Source organism: Abramis brama (genome assembly GCF_963993115.1).
Source record: "Abramis brama genome assembly, chromosome: 14".
In the NCBI taxonomy this organism is placed as follows: Eukaryota; Metazoa; Chordata; class Actinopteri; order Cypriniformes; family Leuciscidae; genus Abramis; species Abramis brama.
The window spans coordinates 1,444,978-1,471,171 of NC_139976.1; the positions used below are offsets into that span (position 1 = coordinate 1,444,978).

The following is a 26,194-nucleotide window of genomic DNA, read 5'->3' on the forward strand; positions in this document are numbered from 1 at the left end:
ATGGCTCCATAGCAAAGATCTGATGAATAATTGGCTCCTTGGCATTTGGACAATAGGAAAAATCAGAGTGGCCGTTGGAACATAAAGGACTGAACGCTCTCGTTAATCTGATCGTCCTGATACTTGATGATGCACAAACACTAGACCGTCCCAAGGGAACGATTACAAACTCTCTGATTCTGTCGAGTCTTCCTGGATCAGCGTCTGTTAGTGCTGGAACAAACAAAGCCAAGATCGAGACAGACAGATGGACAGATAGATAGATAGATAGATAGATAGATAGATAGATAGATAGATAAAAAACTATTTTGTTTGAAATGGAACATTTTATTGAACCTATAGAAAAATTTACAAAAAAAAAAAAACAACTGCATGTTTTTTTGTTGAGTATAATTGATCCATCAGGCTTGTATGGCTCATATAGTCTGATATAGTGAGAATATAGAAGAAAAACAGCTCAGTTTTATTCAGAGACTCAAACTACTCTAGATAGATAGATGGATACATAGATAGATAGATAGATAGATAGATAGATAGATAGACAGACAGATAGATAAATAGATAGATAGATGGATACATACATAGATAGATAGATAGATGGACAGACAGATAGACGGACAGATAGATGGACAGATAGATAGATGGACAGACAGACAGATTTTTTTTCCATTTTTTATTATTTCCTACTTAAATTATGACTACATTATTATGTAATTATTTGTCACATATTTATTTAAATAATTTAGCACTTTTTAAAACTTTTTTTAAATGCCATAAATTGTGTATGACAGATAGGATAATCATTTATTATGCATATGATTAATATGTATAAACGATTAAATTAATAAATAACATTAATTATAATCTATGAATTAATCTGTCTAATAACGTCTACAAATATAATAGTTACCCGTCTACCAAGCTCTGACAATGTATGGAATATTATATCTGGAGAGGACGTGAGCTCGACATGGTTTTAATTTTAATTTTAATTTTATGTTCTCTAGACTCCGTCGCTACGGAAGACGCTAACATGCAATCACCCGCAAATGAATGTGCGGGTCTATGTAAAATACGGGACAAATCGCGTCCCATATTGATTTGATACGGAACGCATCGTTTTACCTTTAAATACGGGACGGGTGGCAACCGTAATCCTTTTTGGTGAGCCAAATATCTTGAAACTTGCATTTTCCAGGCATCACGTTTCAGCGGTTTCAGCCTATTTTTGCAATGTTTCACGGTTTGTCTGTGAAACGTAGACACCATCGTAGTGCGTGAACGTTATGACAACGTACAACACAAAGTACCTCACGCGGGAAACGTAACGCGTAAATGCGGGTAACTAGCGTAAATCAAGCTAGCTAGTATGCATAGGCCACAAAGTGTTGGCGAAACAAAACATTAGCGAACCAGAATGAATAATATGGATTTTTTCTTCAAGAAAACTTGATAAATTCAAGCACTTTCAAGGACCTGTATCGATGTATGTTCGTTTTCAAAAACTTTCCAGGGCCATGAATATTTTTTTTTCCAGTTTCCCAAACTTTCAAGGATTTCAAGGACCCATGTGAACCCTGATAAATGCATGAGTGAAACACTTAATGAAGCTGAGGTGTGTGTGTAAATCTGGAGGTTTTCTCTCGGTCTCAGCGGTGGTTTAGTGTGAGCTCGTTTCTCCAGCGGTGTAATTAGAGAGAACAAGCTCTTGAGCTTCAGTGCTTCAGGTGTTTCTCCAGGATTATTTTCACTTGAGAAAGGATTTAAATATTCTGCTACTGCTTGTATTATTTCCTCGGTTTCTCCTTATGGACTCTTTTACATGGAAAGCTCTTAAAGCACTATTACATTAATCAGAAACTTCATAATCTTCACTCTCAATCATGGGCGTCGGAAGCAAAAAAAAAGTGGGTGGGTCCTCCCCCAGAAAAATGTTACTAATGCCATTTCATGTATTCTGATGCCTTTTAATAAGTAAACTAAACTCGCCTCCACATCGTGCATTAAATGCACAGCTATCTGTGGATTAACCTGCTGATACCATAGTCATTTGCCAGCATTGACAACTTAAAGCTGTTATTGATGTTTGCAACACAATATTTGACTGGAAGGGTAAAACGGGCGTTTTTTTCGTCAGTTGCGGCTCATTGAGAAATATAATGTAGCGATTCAGCGGAAATGTTTAATTCATTAGGGCATTCCTCAAGTGGAATGGATTTCACTGACGACGCTCTGAAAAGCGAACAGACAAATGCGCTGAATGTAAAAGTGAGTGGGTCCAATATCATTGGTCTTAAAAAGTGGGTGGGTCTTGTCCCACCCATATACAATGGTTCCGACGCCCATGCTCTCAATGCTGAGGTGAAGTGTGTGTATTTATATTCAGAGCAGAACCACAGGTGCTTCATCGACGTACAAGATGCAGAGCTCGTGAGGCGGAAAAACAGCGTTGCAGTTTGAACTGTGATATGATAAACATCTCATATTGCTGCTTATGCTTGGATATCAAGGTGACAATATTTTTAGGTCCTTTTCTACGCAGTCACTATGAGAGGTAAAATAATAAGAATATACAGCCATATATATACACTGAACAAAATTATAAATGCAACACTTTTGTTTTTGCCCTCAGTTTTCATGAGCTGAACTCAAAGATCTAAGACTTTTTCTATGTACACAAAAGGCCTATTTCTCTCAAATATTGTTTGACCCATGTTACAAGGATCTGTACACAATTCCTGGAAGCTGAAAACATCCCAGTTCTTGCATGGCCGGCAGACTCACCGGACACGTCACCCATTGAGCATGTTTGGGATGCTCTGGATCGGCGTATACGACAGCGTGTTCCAGGTCCTGCCAATATCCAGCAACTTTGCACAGCCATTGAAGAGGAGAGGACCAACATTCCACAGGCCACAATCAACAACCATTTTTTTCTTTTTTCAGACCCCCCCCAATACAGTAAAACTGCACATTTTAGAGTGGCCTTTTATTGTGGCCAGCCCTAAGGCACACCTGTGCAATAATCATGCTGTCTAATCAGCATCTTGATATGCCACACCTGTGAGGCAGATGGATTATCTCGGCTAAGGAGAAGTACTCACTAACACAGATTTAGACAGATTTGTGAACAAGATCTGAGAGAAATAGGCCTTTTGTGTACATAGAAAAAGTCTTAGATCTTTGAGTTCAGCTCATGAAAAATGGGGGCAAAAACAAAAGTGTTGCGTTTATAATTTTGTTCAGTGTATATATATATATATATACACATACACATGTATATGTGTGTTTATATATAGTTATACAAATATTTATAAACAAATTATATAAATAATAAAAAAATATATTATAAACACATTTATATATTATATATTTTATAAATACAATTTTGGAATTTCATTGTAGACAAAACCTGTTGGAAAAAAATTAACATCTTTTTTGTGTTCCACAGAAGAAAATACAGAAACAACATGAGGATGAGTGAATTATGATATATGAATATATATATTGCGTAATCTATCCCTTTAAAGTAGTTAAATAGTACATATTTCATTTTTCTATGTTCAATATGCTCCCCTGTAACCTGATGCATGCAAAATGAATGTAGTTAATATTAATGTACCTTTCATAAATAACAAAGACACATGGATACATATTGTGAACGTTGCCACAGAAACTAACCATCTCTGAGTCCAAAGGGGCAAGTCATAATTATGGTAATTCCGACATAACGTGAACACAGCCTTAAATATTTATAGAAAACCTAATGGCGTTCTTGAGTTCTAGAAATTTTTGAATTTCTATTTTGAGTTGTGTTTTGAAGTATAATTTACAATCACAGACGGAATGAAAATGAAGCAGCATGTGTCCATCTGTCCAACACAACTGTACAAAAATAAGAGCAAAAGTTGTTTGCACAGATTAATAAATATTTATTGAAAAAATCTGAGGCACAGCATGAGGTCCAGTGCATGAGAACAGAACGGCAGAGACGTTTCTTGTCTTTCTTTTCCGTGTGATTATGTGAGGATCGTGAACTGATGCGGGAAAGACGAGGAGTCTGCCGTCAACGGGTTACATCTCGCATCCAGAGTCTTCAGTGAAGGCATCAGAGACAGCTTCTCCACCGGTAAATCTGTGTGTGTGTGTGAGAGAGAGAGAGAGAGAGAGAGAGAGACACAGAGACAGAGAGAGAGAGAGAGAGAAAGAGAGAGAGACAGAGACATATATAGAGAGAGAGAGACAGAGAGAGAGAGAGAGACATAGAGAGAGAGAGAGAGAGAGAGATTGACTTTAAGATCACTTTATTTACAAAAACATTAAAGATCTAAAATTTTTTGTAAAAAAAAACCCTTTAAAAAACAGCTAGAAGGAGAACAATGGATTTTAATGGAGCAATCGGAGTCTCAATACGTGAAATAGCATCTTAGAAACACAAACTCGTTTCTAAAAAAATGTAACCTGTTGGGACACACTCATTATTGAGCCACTAGTGAAGCAGAAATGTCCCGCTTCAAACCCTCTTTGTTACTGAAGCACTGAACTCTCGTGGAGCCTGAAGTGTTTATCAGCGAACCGTTGATGCGCTTCTCCTGCATTACTTTCACTGTCGCCTGTTGCTGTTATCATGTTGCATTGAGATCGGCTGCACTCATGTGAGATTATGACATTCTGAGATGCTTTCATCTTCTGTAACCATCGGATTATCACAAAGAAAATACATCGCCATGGAAACCATAATTTAGTGTCTGGGTTTTATTTGTATTGAATCCTTTTTAGAAGTATTATGAAAGCCTTTGTGAATTGTTATGGAAATGGAGTCATTCTGTTCCTGCTGTAAAACTGTAATGATGCTGAAAATGCAGCTTTGATCACAGGAATAAATTACACTTTACTATATATTCACACAGAAAACTCTTATTGTTTCACATTTTTTACTGTATTTTTGATTAAATAAATGCAGCTTTAGTGTAATCCCATATTTTTAAATTTCTAATACACTGGATAAAATATGAAATCCTATTAGTTTGCTTCTAATTATCACAACATGAGTTCATTGTTGTGCAATTTTTCCGAGATTTTCCCTACAGCTGCTTCAAAATCCCTGATCTCGGACAGAAAGCTGTGGAAATCAGAAGTTGTTGTTTAATGCATCGATGTCCGTATCTGTCAATTATTCATATAAGCGTATATTTTTTTAATATATCCAGAGGCATTGTCTGGGTTTGAATTTTGCTGACAATAATGAAATGAATTTCTTGTTCAGCGTGTGCAGATGCACTTCATATCTCATGATTATCTGTGATAGACTGTGACATTTTCTGAACTTTCCATCTGACTGAAAGCATCGAGCGTCTCAGTGGTTCGGGCCGAAACTCTCGAAGCGCTTCACGTCTACAGATTCATTTCTCTGAGAAACACATTAACTTTCTGTCTGTTTGACGACTTTAGCTGCTTTGAAAGCCTTAAAGTTTGTATAATGCATTAAAAAAGGTATTCATAACGTATATTGTAACGCATCATATCATTTCACAAATAATTATAACCAAAGTTAAAATGCATTATAATATTTGCGGGTTACCCTGAAACTGGTAATGTTCGCCATGCGTTTTAATGCATTATACTTTCTAAAGGTGTGTTCAATGAATAGATGAGTATTATAATGTATTATAACTGGTTACATGTATATCATAATGCATTATAAGATTAACACGTTTATAAAGCATTATGTATAAAGGCATTACGTTTTTTTTGCAATGTTACATTATTGTCATGAAGATTTTCATTAGTGTATTTAAGAAAAATAACCTTTGAAAATTAAAAAAAAAAAAAAAAAATGGATCTAAACATTTCCTTTAATTACACTAATGACAATTTGAGGGTAAATGTGCTTAATGATCATGAGAATAATGTTGAATGCAAAAGATCTTAAAGGGCCTAAAATAGGTCAGATTTCCATTACTTAGAAAATGTCCCGCACTCATTATCATTAATGTTTTCTGAGTGTTTATTATAGTCATATAGTCATATTTTTCAGATCTCGTTTCTCTTTCACTCGTGTGTTTTGTATAATGTGTGTGTGTGTGTAAACCAGAACAGCTTTATAAACGTGTCCTTTCTCCGACGTCGCAGCGATCTGTCCATTAGTGTTCTCTTCAGTGTGTTCAGGGACAGTGTGAATGACACAGGCCTAATGAGAGTTGATTACCATGATGCCTTGTAATTAGTGTTTCTCAGTGCGGGCACACTTCATGCCGGTTTTTTTCCTTACATAATTAAAGAGATAATTCACCTAAAGATCATTATTTACTCATCCTCATGTCATTATAAAGATATATGACAACAGATGATGTATGGAAAATAGAAGTCGATATTCTACCGAGTCAAGCCCATGTCTCTTAACATTAGTCTAGTAGTTTTATGATAATTTATGGTTTATTTTGTCCTTTCTGGAACATGACCGCACTCATTCCTGTTCACTTTCATTGCATGGAAAACAACAGATCAGCGTTGCTATTGTGAAGTAAAATCATTTTCGGTAATTGAAATAAAGCTGGTAAATCAATTTTATATGTATTATTTTATTTATTTAAATCAATTTATGTATTTTTTCATTCATTTTTAATGTAGTGTTATATGTATTACTTTATTTAAGTCTTATTTTTTATTCATTCATTCATTCATTCATTCAATTTGATTCTGAATGAATGTTCAAAAAACATTCACTCATAAATGTTTTATGTACTGATATATATATATATATATATAATTATTATATTATTATATCTATTTTGGCCACTTAATTTCAGGGTGAAGTATTAATTCAAAAAGCATCTAGTTAATATCAAAGACTCACTTTATAAACACAAAGACGGCGCACTCATATTACTAATGAATGGGAGAAAGTGCAATATGGCGGAATAATCATAATCATCATAAATCAACACGCACCAATACTACATTTTTCTAAATGTCATAATCATTTGTTAACAAACAAGTATTCATTACTTCAATGAGCTCATTGTTTCTGCATTAAATTATTCCATTGTTTAAATTAATACTTTTTTCACCAACTGTGATTTTGTAATGTACATTTCTGAAATGCATAACTTAACATGATCTCTAAATTGTAATATGGACTCATGTATTTTCTGTAAAGCTGCTTTGAATCGATGTGTATTGTGAAAAGCGCTATACAAATACGTGTGAATTGAATTGAATTGAATTGAATAAGCCCCGCCTTCTAAATAAAACAGCCAATCGCTGACTGGGAGAGTTAGGACTGCGCGTGTGCACTGGCTGATCCAGCCTGAAAAAGACGCTTGTTAACCCTGTTTGAGCATTAGAAACAGCATCTGTGACTGTGACGGATGTGATTGACACCTGTGATGCGGTTCCCCTCCACGCTGATGTGCTCGAGGCTTCTCACGTCCAGCAGCCGCTCGGGGAACACCGTCAGCTGGTTCTTGGAGAGGTTGATGTTGACCAAGAGCTCCATGTCTCCGACCGCCTCTGGCAGCTTCGTGAGGACGTTTCCCTGCAGATCCAGCTCTACAAGAACAAAACACACGCATGCATACAGTACATGCTCGTCATGTGATCTATATCCGTCAGAGCTGGGCTGGTGTATTCTGTGCAACGCTAGAAACCGCTCCACAACTCCCATGAAGCATTGCAAATGATGCAACTACTGCAAGTCACTCTGAAACAGCTTGATGTGAAGAATATCTCTTCTGCTGCACTAAAGCTGCATTTATTTGATCAAAAATACAGTAGAAATATTATTACAATGCAAATCATCTGTTTTCTATGTGAATATATAATAAAGTGTAATTTATTCCTGTGATCAAAGCTGAATTTTCAGCATCATTACTCCAGTCTTCAGTGTCACATGATCCTTCAGAAATCACTCTAATATGATGATTTGATGATCAAGAAACATTTATGATTATTATCAGTGATGAAAACAGTTGTTTTTACAGTTGATACATTTTATTTTTCAGGATTCTTTGATGAATAGAAAGTTCAAAAGAACAGCGTTTATTTGAAATAGAATCTTTTGTAACATTAAAATGTCTTTACTGTCACTTTTGATCAATTGAATGCGTCCTTGTTGAATAAAAGTAGGCTATTCATTCTGATTTTTTAATCTTTCTGAGCCAAAGCAGTGCAAGTCAATATTTTTGTGCCGTTGTTTAATGAATCACTTTGCAATGCTTCAGAATGTAGAGTTTGAATCTGTTTAATAATATAATTATTTGATTGATTTCAGTCTTTGTTTTGAACAAATGTTTCGTAATGTGAAGCTGTTTTTCTGCTGATGTCAGAATGATTCATAAAAGTTGATTCATCAGTTTATACGAAAGACTTCACTGGATTAACCACATTATACTTTAATATCTGTGACCCTGGACCACAAAACTAGTCACATGGGTCAATTTTGTTTAAATTGAGATTTATACATCATCTGAAAGCTGAATAAATAAGCTTTCCATTGATGTATGGTTTATGATAGTACAATATTTGGTCGAGACACAACTATTGAAGATCTGGAATCTGAGGATGCAGAAAAATCAAAACATTGAGAAAATCTCCTTTAAAGTTCTACATTTATGTTGGCGATTGTGCTGCATTCACTCACAGAAATACATGTTTTATATATTTACGGTAGGAAATTTACTAAATATCTTCATGGAACATGATCTCTACTTAATATCCTGATGATTTTCAGCATAAAAGAAAAATCTATAATTTTGACCCATACAATGTATTGTTGGCTATTGCCACAGATATACCCGTGCGACTCGAGACTGGTGACGTGATCATTTGATATAATCAGTAGCAGTAATAACTGCAGTGTGTCAGGAAACGTGTTCAGGAGAGACGCCTGAATCTGTGGACAGGAGAACTGAAAGCCGTACCTCTTAACTGCGTGAACGTGAGGAAGAACTTGTTGCTCAAGGCTTTGATGCTATTGTTGGCCAGAGAGATTGTGTGTATGTTGTGTGTGACGCTGCGCATCATCTTGAAGACGCCGTCAGGGAAACTCACAAGACCACAGTCGGACAGATCTAGAGAAGAAAACAGATGCTGATTCAGACTGACTCTGGCATTACCGCTGTGCAATCACTCACAAAATCACAGCAAATACTGTCAGAAATGAATGCAGTAATTTGGAGGCACTTGACGTGTGTGTGTGTTTAATCAGAGGTTCACAATGCTGCTGATTGCGACGTGACTTTATTTACTCTTGACATTAGATGATTGATATGATGACACCTGATTAATTGGAAAATGTTCAGAAGAATGAAGTGATTTATAGGAGCTTCTCGGCTCAATGGCTCCATCTACTGCCGAAACACACACACAACCGGCATATAATGACGACAGTGTCCAGGAGGAACAGTAAGTATATTCGTTTGCAATTATCAGTATGTAAAAGCATTTAAACATTTTAGTATGACTTTCTTTGGATTTCAATCTTTTAGATGCCAGGGATGATTAAAATATGATTTTCCTCATGGAGGGACCCGCGTCCTGAAATTTACAGTAAGTCAATTTATACCCAAATTATACTATGAAAAAAATAAAATAAATATGTGTAAAATATTATTTGGAAAATATTAAGTTACATTATTATTACTTTCTGTTGTTTTTCTCTACCCACTATATCAGTTTACTGTTATAGCAATTTTTTATGTAAATAAAACTTTTTATAAATTAATTTGTTCATTTTAATCAATCTTTTATGTACTGTTATATGCATTTTATTTATTTAAATAAATCCAATCAATCATTCAATTTAATTTTAATGTACTGTTATATCTATTATTTTTTTTTATTTAAATAAATAAATAAATAAATTTATTAATTCATTTTAATCCGTTTTTATTGTACTGTTATAACTATTATTTGATCTATTTAAATCCATTTCTTATTTATTTATTCATTAATTTTAATAATTTTTTTATGTATTGTTATTTGTATTTTTTTATTTAAATCGATTTATTTTTTCATTCATTCAATTAATCCATTTTTAATGTACTGTCATATGTATTACTTTGTTAAAAATGAATGATCATGTAAATAAAGTAATACATTGTGTACATATGCATTTACACAACAGTAAAATGTATTAATTGAATGAATGAAAAATAAATCGATTTAAATAATTAATAATCCATATCAGTAAATTAAAATTGATCAAAATGAATGAATAAATAATGGATTTAAATAAAACAAATAGCAGTACATTACATTTTTTTTAAATGTATGAACCCGTAAATAAATCAATAATTTTAATGTACTGTTATATGTATTATTTTATTTAAAACCATTATTTATTCATTAATTAATTTTAATGTACTGTTATGTAATCAAATTTATTTATTCATTTCAATCAATTTTACTGTAATATGTATTGTTTTATTTAAATCAAATATTTATGTATTCATTCATTAATTTTTGTATAATGTATTTCCACATACCCCTATAGCAGTGCCTTGAGGTCGACGGACCCCAGCTCTAGCGAACATCAGGAGTTATGCATGTGTTTAGAGGAGGTGACAAGGGTATACACATGAAAACAAAATTCCTTTGAGATATGAGGTATTATTTAGTATACTAAATAATGGGTCCATATTTGACCCAAAAGTTGGGTCAAATATGGACAAACCCAAACGCTGGGTTAAAAAATGTCATTTAAAATTTTAACCCAACTTTGGGTCAAATATGGACAAACCCAAACACTGGGTTAAAAAATGTAATTTACAATTTCAACCCAACTTTGGGTTAAATATGGACAAACCCAAACGCTGGGTTAAAAAATGTCATTTACAATTTTAACCCAACTTTGGGTTAAATATGGACAAACCCAAACGCTGGGTTAAAAAATATAATTTACAATTTCAACCCAACTTTGGGTTAAATATGGACAAACCCAAACGATGGTTTAAAAAAATGTCATTTAAAATTTTAACCCAACTTTGGGTCAAATATGGACAAACCCAAACGCTGGGTTAAAAAATGTCATTTAAAATTTTAACCCAACGGCTGGGTTTGCCTATATTTGATCCAAAGTTGGGTTGAAACAACCCAGCATTTTTGAGACTATAGTCAGACAGTGTCTCACCCAGCGAGTCTCTGCCCTCCTCCATGGTGGTGTTGACCCTCCTGGCGACCTTCGCCACGGCCTCCGCCATCCGATTGGGTTCAGGTGTGATCTGAGGAGTGATTGGTGGATCAGTGGACTGTGATCTGAGCAGTGATTGGTGGATCAGGTGTGATCTGAGCAGTGATTGGTGGGTTACTCACGGGTGCACAGGAAGTCACAGGTATGAGCCACGGACAGCCACTTCCTGCCAGAGCGCACAAACATGCAGTGACATCAGAAATATGAACATAATATATGTGTGTATATATGCAAAAAAAGAAGAAGCCCAAAACAACTCATGCTGTCAAATCGATTCATCGCATCGAACTTACAAGTTTTTGTTTATATAATATATGTGTGGATATATTTTATTATATATATATATATATATATATATAAAACTGTGATTGTGTATATCACATATATATATATATACATATGTATATACATAATATATACACACACACACACATATATATATATATATATATATATACACACACACACACACACACACACACACACATATATATATATATACTTATTTCTATGTCATGAGTTGTTTGAGCCAATGTGTAATGTATTTAAATATGCAATTACGAGAAAAAGCCAAGCATGCCAAGCCTCAAACAGCTGAGCAGACGAATATAGAATCACATGACGTTATTAATAGCACGAGTATTTCTGAATCTGAACGAACATTACCATATTATTTAATGTTACATCACAAATATGAACTGGCTTTATGGACTGCAGTATTATCGACCAATAACGTCATGCCATTCATTCAACTAAAGGCATTAAAGTAAGAATCCGAACACATTAAATCTGTAAAGTAAAGCAGACTGCTCGTCTAGAGCTGGTAAACCCTCACATTCAGACATGCGATGCTGTCTCACCGTCTCCATTCACCCGACAGATGACTTAGTTTGGTTATAAAGTGTGTAAGTTTATGTTCTGCTCTGTAATGCGAGAAAGAGCAACATTGCCGAGTTGCCGACTACCGATGCCGGATTCCGCTACAACTGTCGTAAAATCTCGAGCCACTGCCACATTGCTTGACGGCAGCACGAGCTGTGAAAGAGAACTTTTCAGCTCTGAAACTACGGCGTTTTGCTTTACACTATAGTTTATCAGATTTTCGACTTCGTTATTTAGTGTAGCATATTAAGAAACGATTTTAATTCAATGAGAATTTTTCTTTTCATAACATTCTGAAATATGTAGAATATTTCCATATTCTAAATGTATTTTTTTACCCAGGTTCCACAAAATGAAAACAGCACTTTGTATACCTACATTTTTGTAATGCTGTCCTTGCAAATTACATTTAACTTCTTGTAGAAATGCAAAAACTGATTCCTACAACTTCTAAAGCCCTGCAAATTAACATGCATGGTTTATTTTATCATTATATATAGTTTTACATAACATGTTTGTTGTATAGGATACATTCTTCTCTCATAAAAATAGAAATCAATGCTTGTTATCATCCTATATGATTACTAATTTTAATAAAGGAACCAAACTCAAAAGTCACTTAATTATGTTAAAGCAGAGCACATTTCTACATTAATAGAAGTTAAATAGGTTTGTAATTGGCACATCTGTCCCATATTTAGCCCATAAATATAGTAATCACTATAATTTAGTTAGTGTAGTAGAGAGCTTAAAACACACTGTACGTACCGTTTCCCCCTGAATCTGATCACGAGAGCTGTGATTCTGGAACGTCCCTGCCGGATCAGGACTTTTACTGGGAACAATGGCAGGTGATTGTGTTGAACCCGTGACCCCGTGACCCCTGTGACCCCGAAGACAAAAACCCCATAGACTGAGTTCTAGAAATCAGGACGAGTTTGTTGAGTCGTTCTCTCTGGATGTTGTATGAAGTCACATCATCACTTTTCTCCAGCTCTGTATCTTTAGAGATACAGACGCTTGTGAATGTTGGGATAAGAAATAAAATATGTGATATTATATTTTAGGATTTCAGCTGAATAATATACAATTACAATTAATTTGTAAAAAAATACTTTGTATTTACATAAATGTCAAGGCTTTATTTATTTGTTTTGATAGATGGATGGATGGATGGATAGATAGACAGACAGACAGACAGACAGACAGACAGATAGATAGATAGATAGATAGATAGATAGATAGATAGACAGACGGATAGACAAATGGAAAGACAGATAGATAGATAGATGGACGGACGGACGGACGGACGGACGGACGGACGGACGGACGGACGGACGGACGGACGGACGGACGGACGGACAGACAGATAGATAGATAGATAGATAGATAGACAGACGGATAGACAAATGGAAAGACAGATAGATAGATGGATGGATGGATGGACGGACGGACGGACGGACGGACAGACGGACAGATAGATAGATAGATAGATAGATAGACAGATAGATAGATAGATAGATAGATAGATAGATAGATACTTTTTTATTTAAATGATTCAGAGAAGAACAGCGTTTAAAAGCCTTCTGGCAAATACTTTTATTTCTTTTAGCAAAAATAGCATTGGCTGATCTCCAGTCTTTATCCAAAGATTCATATATTATATTTACATAAATATCAAGGCTTTATTTATGCATTATTTACAATAAATATTTACATAGATTCTCCACCACATGGTGCAATTGTAAATACATAGTGCTTGAGATCTTTATAATCCATTTGTACAGTTTTCACGATTGATCATCATTTGCAGGAATTTCCCAAAGACGCAAAAGGAGAGATTTTTTTTCCTTCACTTCTTCTTTTAGTTTGTTTTGGGGAATTGGGAACCGTTTCCATCTCGTTTCGACGTCCTAACATGTTGTGTATAATGTTGCTCGGCTCTGGATCTCCAGCTCTACAGTTTTCATGACCGATCATCATTTGCAGGAATTTCCGGAAGAGAATTTTTTTCCCTTCACTTCTTCTTTTTTTTTTTTGGGGAATTGGGAACCCTAATACACCTCAGCAGGAAAGTGTTGCGTTTCCTTCTCTTTTTGAAGTCCTAACATGTTATATATAATATTGTTAATGTTAATGGATAATGTTGCTCGGCTCTGGATCTTCACTGAACTCCTGCTGATGAAGCTCTTCCTATACAGGATCATCTCTGTTTTTGAAGTCCTAACATGTTGTGGATAATGTTGCTCTGGATCTTCAGCTCGACCCCAGCCTCCTGATGATGAAGACTGTCTCTCTGATGAAGATCTGATGAAGATCGTCTCTCCTGATGAAGATCTGATGAAGATCGTCTCTCTGATGAAGATCTGATGAAGACCTGATGAAGATCTGATGAAGATCTGATGAAGATCATCTCTGATGAAGATCATCTCTGATGAAGATCTGATGAAGATCTGATGAAGATCTGATGAAGATCATCTCTGATGAAGATCTGATGAAGATCATCTCTGATGAAGATCTGATGAAGATCTGATGAAGATCATCTCTGATGAAGATCATCTCTGATGAAGATCTGATGAAGATCTGATGAAGATCATCTCTGATGAAGATCAGGTGATGAAGACGTGGGTCACAGGCATCCACACTCCTCCACCAGCATGTCCTCGTGGTGTCTCAGGATGAGTTCCCCGTTCTCGTAGTAAAGCATGCTGAGCGGACTCATCCTGGTGGGAGCGCAGCACGCGGCCGGAGCTCTGCTGGGATGATAATACTTCAGCAAACTCTGCAGGAGAAGCGCACAGACACCAGCGTTACTGCACCGCCATTCACCGACAGTCTCAATGCGAATACTTTACATTTTTATTTTAAATTCACTTAAATTTTTAATAATTTTGCTGTGTCATTTTATTCATTTTTAATTTCAATATTGTCAATCAATTGTATTTTTATATTCAGTTAACATTTATTTCAATTTACGAAAATGTTTTTTTTTAATGTAATTTTTATGTAATTTTTAGCTACTAAAATGAAAATAAGATTTTTTATTTTACTTTAGTGAACCTTTGGTTTATTTCAAGTAATGAATTTTTTTTAATGTAACTTTTATTTCAGTTTTAGTTTGAGTTTTTTTTTAGTATTTTAAGTTAAACTAAATGAGAAATGTTGCTGAAATAAAATTCTTTTTTGGTTAACATTTATTTTATTATTTTAAGTGACAATTTTTTTAATGTACTTTTTTATTTCAGTTTTAGCGTAGTTATTATTTTAGTACTGAAATGAAATTGAGAAATAAGAAAAAATATTTTATCAAGTATTGAAAGTTTATTCAATTGACATTTTTTATATCATTTTTATTTGTTTTAATTTTAGTTTTTTAATACTGAAATAAAAATGAGAAATAATATGTTTTAAAAAAAAAAGTTTTTTAATATTTAAAGTTTATTTCACTTAACATTTTTTATGACATTTTTATTTCAGTTTAAGTCATTTCAGTACTTAAAAAAGCTAAATGAAAAGTGAGAAACTTTGCCTTGGCAACAAACAGAAATAAAACACTTTTCAACATATATTAAGTAATGAGATGTATTTGATGGTTTTAGCGGAGGATAATCCCTGAGGAGAGTTTAATGCACTGGTTTCAGTATTAAAGGCTCAGTATGAGTGTGTAACGGCCCTCACCTGCATGTACGCGTGGTTGGTGGGATGAAGCTCTTCTCCCAGAGGATTCGGGCAGCTTCCCTCGCACCGGAACGCGTTGTACTTCTTAGGGAACACGATCCACGATCCCCATCCGATCTGGTTGAAGTCCACATGCATGTCGACTCTCCTGCACATGGAGCTCCTGTCCGCCGGACTCTTCACCAGCTCCGGGTTCCTCATGGGTTGACCTCTGCGACCCCTCCTGCTCTTGTGCACCTTCTCTCTCCGCACCTCCTTTCCTTCCGTGTTGAATAAGAACTTGGACTTCTCAGCCGTGTGGAGGAGACTGGCTTTATCCGCTTCTCCCAGTTCAGAGCTGGTTTGTGAGAATATCAGGAGCATTGCTCTGTGACGGATGCCGTCTAGATGCTTAGGCCCGTTTTGAAGAATCCTCACGGCTCTTTTCGCCTTCACGCGCCGTTTCTCGGAAAGCTTCGGACCGATCCAGTCTAGAAGCAGGTGTGTGACGTTGTAGACCCTCCAGTTATGGGAAACGCTCATCAGGGATGATCCTGATAGCTGGCCCAGGGACTGGTTTTCCAGACAGAGTTGGCGCTGGTTGCACGGGACGTCCTGCTGGTGTCTGATCTCCACTGTGATGTTCGTTTGATGCGTTTCTCTGGGAATTCGGATCCTCAGCTCCGCGGACTGAACCTGACGTTCGGAAAGCACAGAGGAGAGGTCGAAGTGTGTGATGTAGTGCCTGTCTTGATTGATCACACCTGGGAAAAGACGATGAGAAGATGTAAATCACATGCAAATTACAAAATACATGATTTCCATTTAATTATTTTACATTTGATCACTTTGCTATTATGTGATCCTGCCTGGACCAAATAACCAGTTATAAGTCGTAATGCAATAGCCAACAATACATTATGGGTCAAAATTATTGACATTTATTCAATTCACATTTATATGCATAGTGTTTTTCACAATACACATCATTTCAAAGCAGCTTTACAGAAAATGCATGAGTGCATGAGTCCACATTACAATTTAGAGTGAGTTTTTATGCCAAAAATCATTAGGATATTAGGTAAAGATCATATTCCATGAAGTTATTTAGTAAATTTCCTACTGTAAATCTATCAAAAATGTATTTTTGTGAGTGGATGCACTAAAATCGCGAACAAAAATGGACAACTTTAAAGGCGATTTTCTCAATGTTTAGATTTTTTTGCATCCTCAGATTCCAGATTTTCAATATCTCGGCCAAATATTGTCCTATCATATCCTATAATGTATCCTAACAACCATACATCAATGGAAAGCTTATTTATTCAGCTTTCAGATGATGCATAAATCTCAGTTGCCCCTCATGACTGTTTTTGTGGTCCGGGTCACATGATAAACTGTGAGTTTGAGAGATTCACACAGTTTAACACACAGCCCATCACAGGCTCTTTTGATGTGTATCTTCTCCAGGGATGAATGGCTCTCTGTAGTGCACACAAACCTAAAGGTAATGAGGTGATTTGTGCCAGCTGAACACACACACTTTGATCCTTGTGTGTGTGAGGCTCTTGTCCAGTCGAGTGTATTAGCCCTGCTGTACATTTACATTAAAATTGCTAATTGCTTTGGTTTATCTAATAAGTGTTCCTAGCTGTGTTTAATAGCTCTGCCATTCAACATCAGTTCAAATAATCAATAGATGACTTCTTTAATATTGGGTTCATCTTCCAATTTGCAAACATTTCTGGAAGCATTGCACTTTAATATATTTGGCTTGGTTTGTCAATAATAATATCAATTATTATCATTATTATTTAGAATTTGTGTTATATTTTTCTTGTTGCAGTTTATTCTAAATCATTTATTTTAAATAATCATTAGACTGCAACAAGAACATATAATATTTGAGATCATTTAAAATATTTATTATATTTTTCTTGTTGCAATCTAATGTTTATTCTGTTTATTCTAAATAATTTATTTTAAATACTCATTAGACTGTAACAATAAAATATAATATTTGAGATAATAATCATTTAAAATATATATTATATTTTTCTTGTTGCATTCTAATGATTATTCTGTCAATTTATTCTAATTTAATTGAAATAATAATCCTACAATCACAATATAATACATATTTTAAACAATAAATCTATTAAAATGTTACATATAACATATTATAGTTGTTGTTGACAAACCAAGACAATTATATTAAAGTGCAATGCTTCCAGAAATGCTGTCAAATGCATTATTATAGAAGCAATAAACATTAATGAGGATGAAGTTTGAATCTCGACAAGCTAATGATTTTCATAAACCTTTTATTTTCTCCCTCCTAGCACATTAAATCTGTATATATAAGTTTAAATAAGATTAGCAAAAGCTAAATATTAGTAAGTCAAAGGTGTGCACCGCATCAGTCTCATTTCTTGAATTATTATTCCGTATCACATCCCCAATCTGATTAAAAAGCGCACAGTATCGATCTGATATTAAGTTTATCTTAATGGAGAGGCCAGGCAGTGCGACTGTAATCCCTTCAGAACAAACACCGAAACCCATCGTTTAACACCTCCAGAGCTCGTGCTCGGAACCCGGAGCTCCTAATCTAATCAGACGACGTGTGAAAAAAAGCCGAGGAGGGTGATGTTGATTTGGGTTTAACAACTGATTTGTGTAAGGATGTCTGGCGAGGGTCTAATCCACATCAGCTTTGCGCAGAGCATTAGTCCTGGATTTATTCTCCAGCAAGTGAGATGTGGATTGAAGGTGTCTGGCACTGAGATTTGACAGCCAGGAGCCACCGAGACCCCCAACAAAAGAGCCTGAGTTTGCACCTCGGTGCGCAACTCTAACGTTTTTAAATGCAAAAAAAGAAATAAATTCATAGCATAATCTAAGCATATATAGTGGATCAAATCTTACTCTTTGATAGGATGCTCTTGATGGTATCCGCGTGCTCGTGCTCCATGCTCTCCACGGGACGCGTCTGGTTGAGTCTGAAATGCCTGTAGAGGTGCATCATATATGTGGGTAAATGATACCGATGGCTTCGGTCCGCTCTGGACGAGTGAAGTGACATATTCCTTGCGCCATGTTTTCCAAATACTCCAATAAGCAGAAGTTGGTAGCAGGCCAGGCGCAAAGCTCCGTGCGCAATCATGATGGACTGGAGTCAGAATGACAGGTCGAGGGGTCCAGGAGAGCTTATATACCCCCCTCCCTCTGGCCCTCTGCATATTTAACAAGTAGCAGAGGACATTAAAGGAAATTGACATGCCATGACAGCTCATCATCTATTCATGTGGTAATGCGGCGCATATTTTACAATGAACAATTAAAACACCTTGCGCCCGGTGACGTCACCAGAGTTGTTTTGCCCTTTGAAGACTGTAATGGCACTTTCACTGCGCGAACTCAAGCCCAGGCGTCAGATATACGTGTCTTTCTCTACTCTTATCAAATGCAGAAAACATAACATTTATAGACTGATAGATTTGCATATCTTATTTTGATGTGTAGCTCTCTTGGTTCAGATCATTGTCATTGCAACTGACCTTACAGGCTTAACTTGCTTAAATGTTATGGGTATTAGTATAATAGAACATGTTTTAGTGAATTTCAAGTTATGAGTTATATATAGCCTATATATACATTATTTTTTGCAATTTTGCATATGCCTTGTTTTATCAGTATTTGTTAGTATTTATTACTTACTGTATAAAAGTAAAAAAGAAAAATAAGGCAGTAATTAAGATTAAGTTTTAAGTTTCAATATATAAATTGATTAAATTATATTGCTAATAATTAATTGCTAACATAAAAGTTTGAATAAATGCATGTCTTATGGTATGTCTGCGTGTATGTATATATTACACACACACATATATTATATATTTACAAACTTTTATGTTAGATGTGATTAATCGATTTGATATATATATTTGATATATAGGCCTATATATATATATATATATATATCATCGATTCATCGTGATTAATCACATCTAACATAAACGTTTGAATATATATATATATATGTCTGCGTGTATGCATGTATGTATATACACACACACACACACACACTTACAAACCTTTATGGGTTTTTTTTTCTTCAAACTTTTATGTTAGCAATTAATGGATTATAAAAATATAAAATTTTCATAGATTAAATGAGTGGCTAGACAGGCTAATATACACAATACACGTTTTCTGTTTCTGGTTGAACTGATTTTAGGATCCTGCAGCGCCTGGCACCAAACACAGACACACACACACACACACACACACACACACACACACACACACACACACACGTGGACACACGCATGCTCAAAGAGCCCGTCTTACACCCCGCGAGAGCCTTCTTTCTTTCTTTTTTCTTTCTTCCCTTCCTTCCCGAGCGAGTGTTTGACTCCAGCCGCGCACAGAGAGATTCGCCGAAGTGTGTGTTTGCTCAGACCAGCGGTTCTGTTTGCAAGGCGGAGGCTGTTTCACGGCGATGGTGAGTCTTCAACTTTCTGCAGTGCTTTATATCTGATCGAGCTTCTCCTCACATGCATGGATGTCCTACATGCTTCATGAAGCTACATTGTTGTAGTTGTGAAAAGCTCGAGTTATTAAAACCAGTGTGTAACAGTCCGGATCTGTTCAGAGCGCAAATGTAGCGGCATGTTACTGTTTCTGCGTTAGACTGCACGAATATGATTCACTCTAGTCAGATTATAACACACTATAACGAGTGTTATGTGATTTGTAAATAAGTTTAGAACGCACACGCAGAGAAGATAGATAACAAGAAACGCATGAAAATGATTTAACTTGGCATCTGATTCAGTGAGTCGATTCGCTCCAACGAATCTTTCGCTATTTTACGTGCTCTGTGAATGAAACATCTAGTCAAATGATAGTATGGCCCCAACACAATTCACAGTTTGGACTCGACCGAATCATTTAAATGAACCGACTCAAATGAACGATTCGTTAGAATTAGACCGCTCTTCTATTATCAAAAGAGAATCGTTTGTATATGTGTCGCATTGAGTTACTTTGTAGTGGCAAAGAACAGACCTCGATTAAACTAACGATTAAACTCTCATTCACGGCCATTATCCTGATATTTGAATTACTTATGAAGTCTTTCACACCCTGAGGTAAGTTTATAAAGCTTTTGAAGCGGCATCTTGAGGAAAGTAGATAAATTCATAACTGAGGGAACAATTTGTGGAGAACATGTCATATTTCCAACCGAACATAAAAATGAAGCATTTCCTTAATTGTTCGGAAATTAGTGTGCCTTAAATAGTCTTCATTGCCTTTACGTTTCTCATGTTTCTTGACAGGCTTCAGCTCAAATTAGAAACTCATTAAATAAGACATAATCTTTTTCTCATTATTGAAAATGGATGAAACCTACATGTTTAAATCTTATCAATCCACATAAAAGCTATTTGATATTAGCGGATTGAAATGCTAATGTGTGGATCGAGAGTCAAGCTTATGAAGATTAATGGTGATGAAGTTCGTTTCGATGCTGTTGGGTTACTTGAGCTGATAGTCATCAGAACTCTATGAATAATCCATTTGTTTGAACCTGTCAGTACTAGATTAGAGGAGTTTGCGTTAGGGATTGAGAAAGTCAGGTAAAGTGCTTAAAGAATAGGCACGGGTCATTATAGAAATGAGACCAATTGAAATTAAGCACACTGCCACCTTGTTGGAAACATTAAATTCATATTTAATATAGGCTATCAGTATAGATGCATTTAAGGGGAATGAAGGGGAAAGATGCTTATTTAGGTATTTCATAAAACTTTGTTTTTGATTTGCTGAGATTGGGGCAAGTTGTCACAATGTCTATATGAGGTTTTTAAGCCAGAAATCTATTGCACAAATACTTGTTTTCTCCAGCAGCGATTTTGTGTTTTTGCAAACAAAACATGCAAACATCTGTTGTTGAATAGAATTCTTAAATTCTGTCCTTCAAACTACAATTTTAATTTGGCTGAAAAGCAAAATCATTTAAAAATGTATTAGATTTTATATATGCTGTTTCGTCAACAAAATCAGTGTGAATAAACAGCAGGTTCCCATTGTGACAACATGCCCCGTTACTGGATTCATCGTGTGCTATGTTCAAATATATATTTATCAAGACTTTAAGTTTGGTGTCTGTATAGAAATTGACTTTCAAAGAACCTACTCTTTTTTTTTTTTTACCCACCCTGAGAAATATTAATTGGAAATAGAATCCTAGAAACTGCGTCTGATCTTGGCAGTGTGAACATGATTGTAAGACAGAGCCGTGTCGTGCAAAACCACTTTAAGAAACTTTTGCAAAAGTCACATTATGAATAAATCAGTGGAGGGATTATTTTTGGATTTTGCATGCATATGTCATCAGCACAAAGTCATTTATGTGCAATGCATCTTTAAAAGCCAAATATTTGGCTTCTAACTTCAGATTCTAGAACTTCTAACATCTAATGCAATGATATGCAACGTAACAGAAGAGTTTGTGTTTGTTCAATGTCTTGCTATTTTTGTGTTTGTGTTGTCCACTGAATGTGACTTCATCTGTCATGATGTGTAAAGATGATCTCAGCCACTAGATGTCATGTCCAGCTCTTGTGTGTTTGATGTCAGTCCAGTAATGGTATGGTTGATAATACTCCGACGGTCAGTTTCAGAAGCTGCGTGTCTGGCAGAGCGACTGAACGTCCTTTTTATTTTTAAACCTACGATTTCATTTCTACCAAAATGGAAATAAGCATCATCATAGTCATGAAATAATCACTTATATCTCTGCCGTTGATATTAGATCATCAGATATGACGTATCCATCGTAGTCTAGTGTTATTTTAGTATCATTACGTTACATTACAGCAATTTACAATACTACATTACTCACAGTATCGAGTTATTTCAGTGCATCAAGTTAAACTAAACTAAAATGAAATGTTGCCTTTGCAATATATATATAATAACGTTTTTAGTATACATTTTTCAATGTGTACTTTATCAGATTTATTTTGGACACTTTTACTTTACGCATAATATCATACTTTTCTTCTCCACTACATGTCATTCCTCGTTATTTTGAACTGTAGAAACCGTGTCTGTTTCTTAACTAAATAAAATAAATGTATACATTTATGCATATCCAGATAGTTAAGTCTGGACAGCAATAAAACGCATGATTTTTTTCAAATATGTTTCAAATCACTTTTGGAGGTGTTTTGAAATGCGATTTACAATCAGATTTTTACAGATGTGTCTCAGTCTGGACGGTCTGGCAGCTCAAATCATATTTCAAATCATCTTTTACATCACTCTTTCCGTGACACAACTATAACATCAGAACCGGTGACGAATCGCAGCACCCCTCACTGGCATATTTGGATTTATTATTTTATTTGCCCTTTTTTTGCATCTGTTTTGAAAGCCGTGTCACATGTCGTTACCAAAGCAGCCCATGCGGATAGATTGGTTGTCTGGACACACACATCTTATTTGATCAATTAGTAGTGCAGTCAGACAGTCTGCCTGACGAGATCTGATCTGAGAAATTCTCGGAATAAAGCCAACATGTCAGTTCTGTCATCATGAAAACTCTCTGAGTGTTTGGCATGATAATGGATTTGACAATGTTGGTGTGTTTGGTCCTGGCGGAATAGATCTGCTACGCTTCTGCTGCTGTTATTGCTAATTTTGGTTATTGCTGCTGTTATTGCTAATTTTGTCTATTGCTGTTGTTATTGCCACTTTTGATTATTGCTGCTGCGGTTATTGCTGCAGTTATTGCTACTTTTGGTTATTGCTGCTGTTATTGCTAGTTTGCTACTTTTGGTTATTGCTGCTCCTGTTATTGCTGCTGTTATTGCTGCTGTTATTGCTAATTTTGGTTATTGCTGCTGTTATTGCTACTTTTGGTTATTGCTGCTCCTGTTATTGCTGCTGTTATTGCTGCTGTTATTGCTAATTTTGGTTATTGCTGCTGTTATTGCTACTTTTGGTTATTGCTGCTGTTATTGCTGCTGTTATTGCTACTTTTGGTTATTGCTGCTCCTGTTATTGCTACTTTTGGTTATTGCCGCTATTGCTACTTTTGGTTATTGCCGCTATTGCTACTTTTGGTTATTGCTGCTGTTATTGCTCCTGTTATTGCTACTTTTGGTTATTGCTGCTCCTGTTATTGCTACTTTTGGTTATTGCTGCTCCTGTTATTGCTACTTTTGGTTATTGCTGCTGTTATTGCTCCTGTTATTGCTACTTTTGGTTATTGCTGCTCCTGTTATTGCTACTTTTGGTTATTGCTGCTCCTGTTATTGCTACTTTTGGTTATTGCCGCTATTGCTACTTTTGGTTATTGCCGCTATTGCTACTTTTGGTTATTGCTGCTGTTATTGCTCCTGTTATTGCTACTTTTGGTTATTGCTGCTCCTGTTATTGCTACTTTTGGTTATTGCTGCTGTTATTGCTCCTGTTATTGCTACTTTTGGTTATTGCTGCTCCTGTTATTGCTACTTTTGGTGATTGCTTCTGTTATTGCTGCTGTTATTGCTCCTGTTATTGCTACTTTTAGTTATTGCTGCTGTATTGCTAGTTTTGGTTATTGCTGCTGTTATTGCTGCTGTTATTGCTCCTGTTATTGCTACTTTTGGTTATTGCTGCTGTATTGCTAGTTTTGGTTATTGCTGCTGTTATTGCTGCTTTTGGTTATTGCTGCTGTTATTGCTGCTGTTATTGCTGCTGTTATTGCTGCTGTTATTGCTACTTTTGGTTATTGCTGCTCCTGTTATTGCTGCAGTTATTGCAAATTTTGGTTATTGCTGCTGTTATTGCTGCTGTTATTGCTACTTTTGGTTATTGCTGCTCCTGTTATTGCTGCAGTTATTGCAAATTTTGGTTATTGCTGCCGTTATTGCTGCCGTTTGGTTATTGCTGCTGCTGCAGAGTAAGTACGGGACTTGCTACTGCCAATACATATGTTGCTGTGAGCAAGACGTGCTGCTGCTGTAATATAGCATAGATGAATAACCAGTAGCAGATCTATACAGGTGGAGCTGGGGAAGGAGGAGGGTTTCTGAAAGCGCGCTGCAACTGCTGCAATACAGCAAATGCTGACCGATAGGGGTGCACCGAAATTTCGGCCGCCGAAAATGTTCGGCCAAAAATGGCATTATCGGTTTCGGGCCGAAATAAAAAAACAGCCGAAAATGAATGTCACCCGCGCCTCCCATCCGTGCGCAAGCGCTTAGGTTTCACTCACGGTCGAGCTGTTATCACGCGTCTGCCTATCAAAGATTAAGCATGTCAAAGGGCTGTCACTTATTGCACAATCGATCGGACCAACCAACACAAGTTTCGAAAACGAAAATAGGGAATCGATTTTAACGGCCTTCTCTCGGAGCGTCCAGCTCGTCACGATATGCCCGCAGCGAACGCGCGTCACACAGCAACTGCAGGTTCTGACAGACAGACAGACACACACACAGCCTATTTCTGCATAATATGTAGCCTTCAGTAATGTTTTTCATTGATGTTATGGCAGTCCACATTCCTGACTTGTGCGCGTCTCAAGCGCCCTCTTTACGTTCGTCCTAATGCCTGTTTAGTTGTCCGTGGATTTGCCTATATTTAAAAAAACGGATCAACGCCAAATGGCAAATTACTAACGATTCAATGAACACTTATGTCTCAAAAATCGAACAGGATTTTTCACAAAAGTGACAGCCCTATACGAGAGGACACCAAAGTTGCAATATGTAACATTTGTTCTGCAAAAATCTCCAAAATTGTGGATTTTTTTTTTGCACAACATTTAAAAAACTATTTTATTTGATGGAACATAAAACTTGAAGAATAATATTATTTGGTATTATTATTTATATTTATTGTTAAATTTTTTTTATGTTTTGTTATGTAACTGTTAATAAAAGTTTGATTATTATTTTGTGATTTTTCATTTCAGATCCATTAAATTCAAGCAATTTATATATATATATAAATTTAAAAGAAGACATTTTCGGCTTCAGTTTCGGTTTTCGGCCAAGTGCATCCTAAATTTTCGGTTTCGGTTTCGGCCCAGAATTTTCATTTCGGTGCATCACTACTGACCGAGTATTTACATGTTGAGCAGCGAGGTCATTGGCTGCTGATACAGGAACCAATCAGCTGTGCCCTATAGAGAATGATGCGATTGCAAGCAGACTGAGTTAAGGACAGATCACCCAGCATCATCTAGAGTTTCATGACAGAACTTTGTAGGCTATTTTTTTGTGAACTTGCAGGTTACTTGACAATTCCTAATAATTCCTAATGATGTCAGACTGGGCTATAAAACCCATTTAAGCTCTATCAAACCGTACTAAGATGGAGATATAAAATTGCTAAATAATTAAACATTCATCAATCTAAAGTTTTTACTTTTAATACTTAAATACCAGTGCTGGGCAACGA

General features: G+C 35.8%; 3 protein-coding genes across 7 annotated transcripts in view; 1 reads left to right on the forward strand and 2 right to left on the reverse strand.

The window, feature by feature from the left end:
* Positions 1-3,908: 3,908 nt before the first annotated feature.
* Positions 3,909-12,892, reverse strand: lrrc20 (leucine rich repeat containing 20). 5 transcript variants are annotated; one of them, XM_084135575.1, is made up of 6 exons: positions 12,842-12,892; positions 11,314-11,357; positions 11,132-11,222; positions 8,922-9,071; positions 7,384-7,551; positions 3,909-4,135 (listed from the first exon to the last, which is right to left on the reverse strand). In XM_084135575.1, exons 3-6 carry the CDS (start codon positions 11,199-11,201, stop codon positions 4,020-4,022), a joined length of 504 nt encoding a protein of 167 aa, XP_083991701.1. In that variant the 5' UTR covers positions 11,202-11,222; positions 11,314-11,357; positions 12,842-12,892; the 3' UTR covers positions 3,909-4,019. The 5 variants fall into 5 exon arrangements, with proteins under 5 accessions (XP_083991701.1, XP_083991699.1, XP_083991700.1 ...); XM_084135573.1 differs by lacking the exon at positions 12,842-12,892 and adding an exon at positions 12,052-12,175; XM_084135574.1 differs by lacking the exon at positions 12,842-12,892 and adding an exon at positions 12,027-12,175.
* An 812-nt stretch (positions 12,893-13,704) lies between these two features.
* Positions 13,705-18,896, reverse strand: ndr2 (nodal-related 2; the record flags this gene model as incomplete). The annotated part of the gene is made up of 3 exons (XM_084135638.1): positions 13,705-14,855; positions 15,752-16,494; positions 18,659-18,896. 3 exons carry the CDS (start codon positions 18,894-18,896, stop codon positions 14,703-14,705), a joined length of 1,134 nt encoding a protein of 377 aa, XP_083991764.1. The 3' UTR covers positions 13,705-14,702.
* A 1,127-nt stretch (positions 18,897-20,023) lies between these two features.
* pald1a (phosphatase domain containing paladin 1a) overlaps positions 20,024-26,194 on the forward strand; it is a 78,369-nt gene continuing 72,198 nt past the window's right edge. Inside the window, exon 1 of the mRNA XM_084135063.1 lies at positions 20,024-20,237. Within this exon, the coding sequence (XP_083991189.1) occupies positions 20,062-20,237 (176 nt within the window). The 5' untranslated portion in view covers positions 20,024-20,061. The remainder of the gene's footprint in view (positions 20,238-26,194) is intronic.

What these genes read in the sequence shown, in the direction of transcription:
- lrrc20 (XM_084135572.1), bottom strand. An exon ending in CACGTTCACGCAGTTAAGAG is followed by an intron (nt 7,552 to 8,921) that starts GTACGGCTTTCA and finishes TTGTTCTTGTAG; the next exon opens with AGCTGGATCTGCAGGGAAAC. An exon ending in GGAGGGGAACCGCATCACAG is followed by an intron (nt 4,136 to 7,383) that starts GTGTCAATCACA and finishes ACACACACACAG; the next exon opens with ATTTACCGGTGGAGAAGCTG.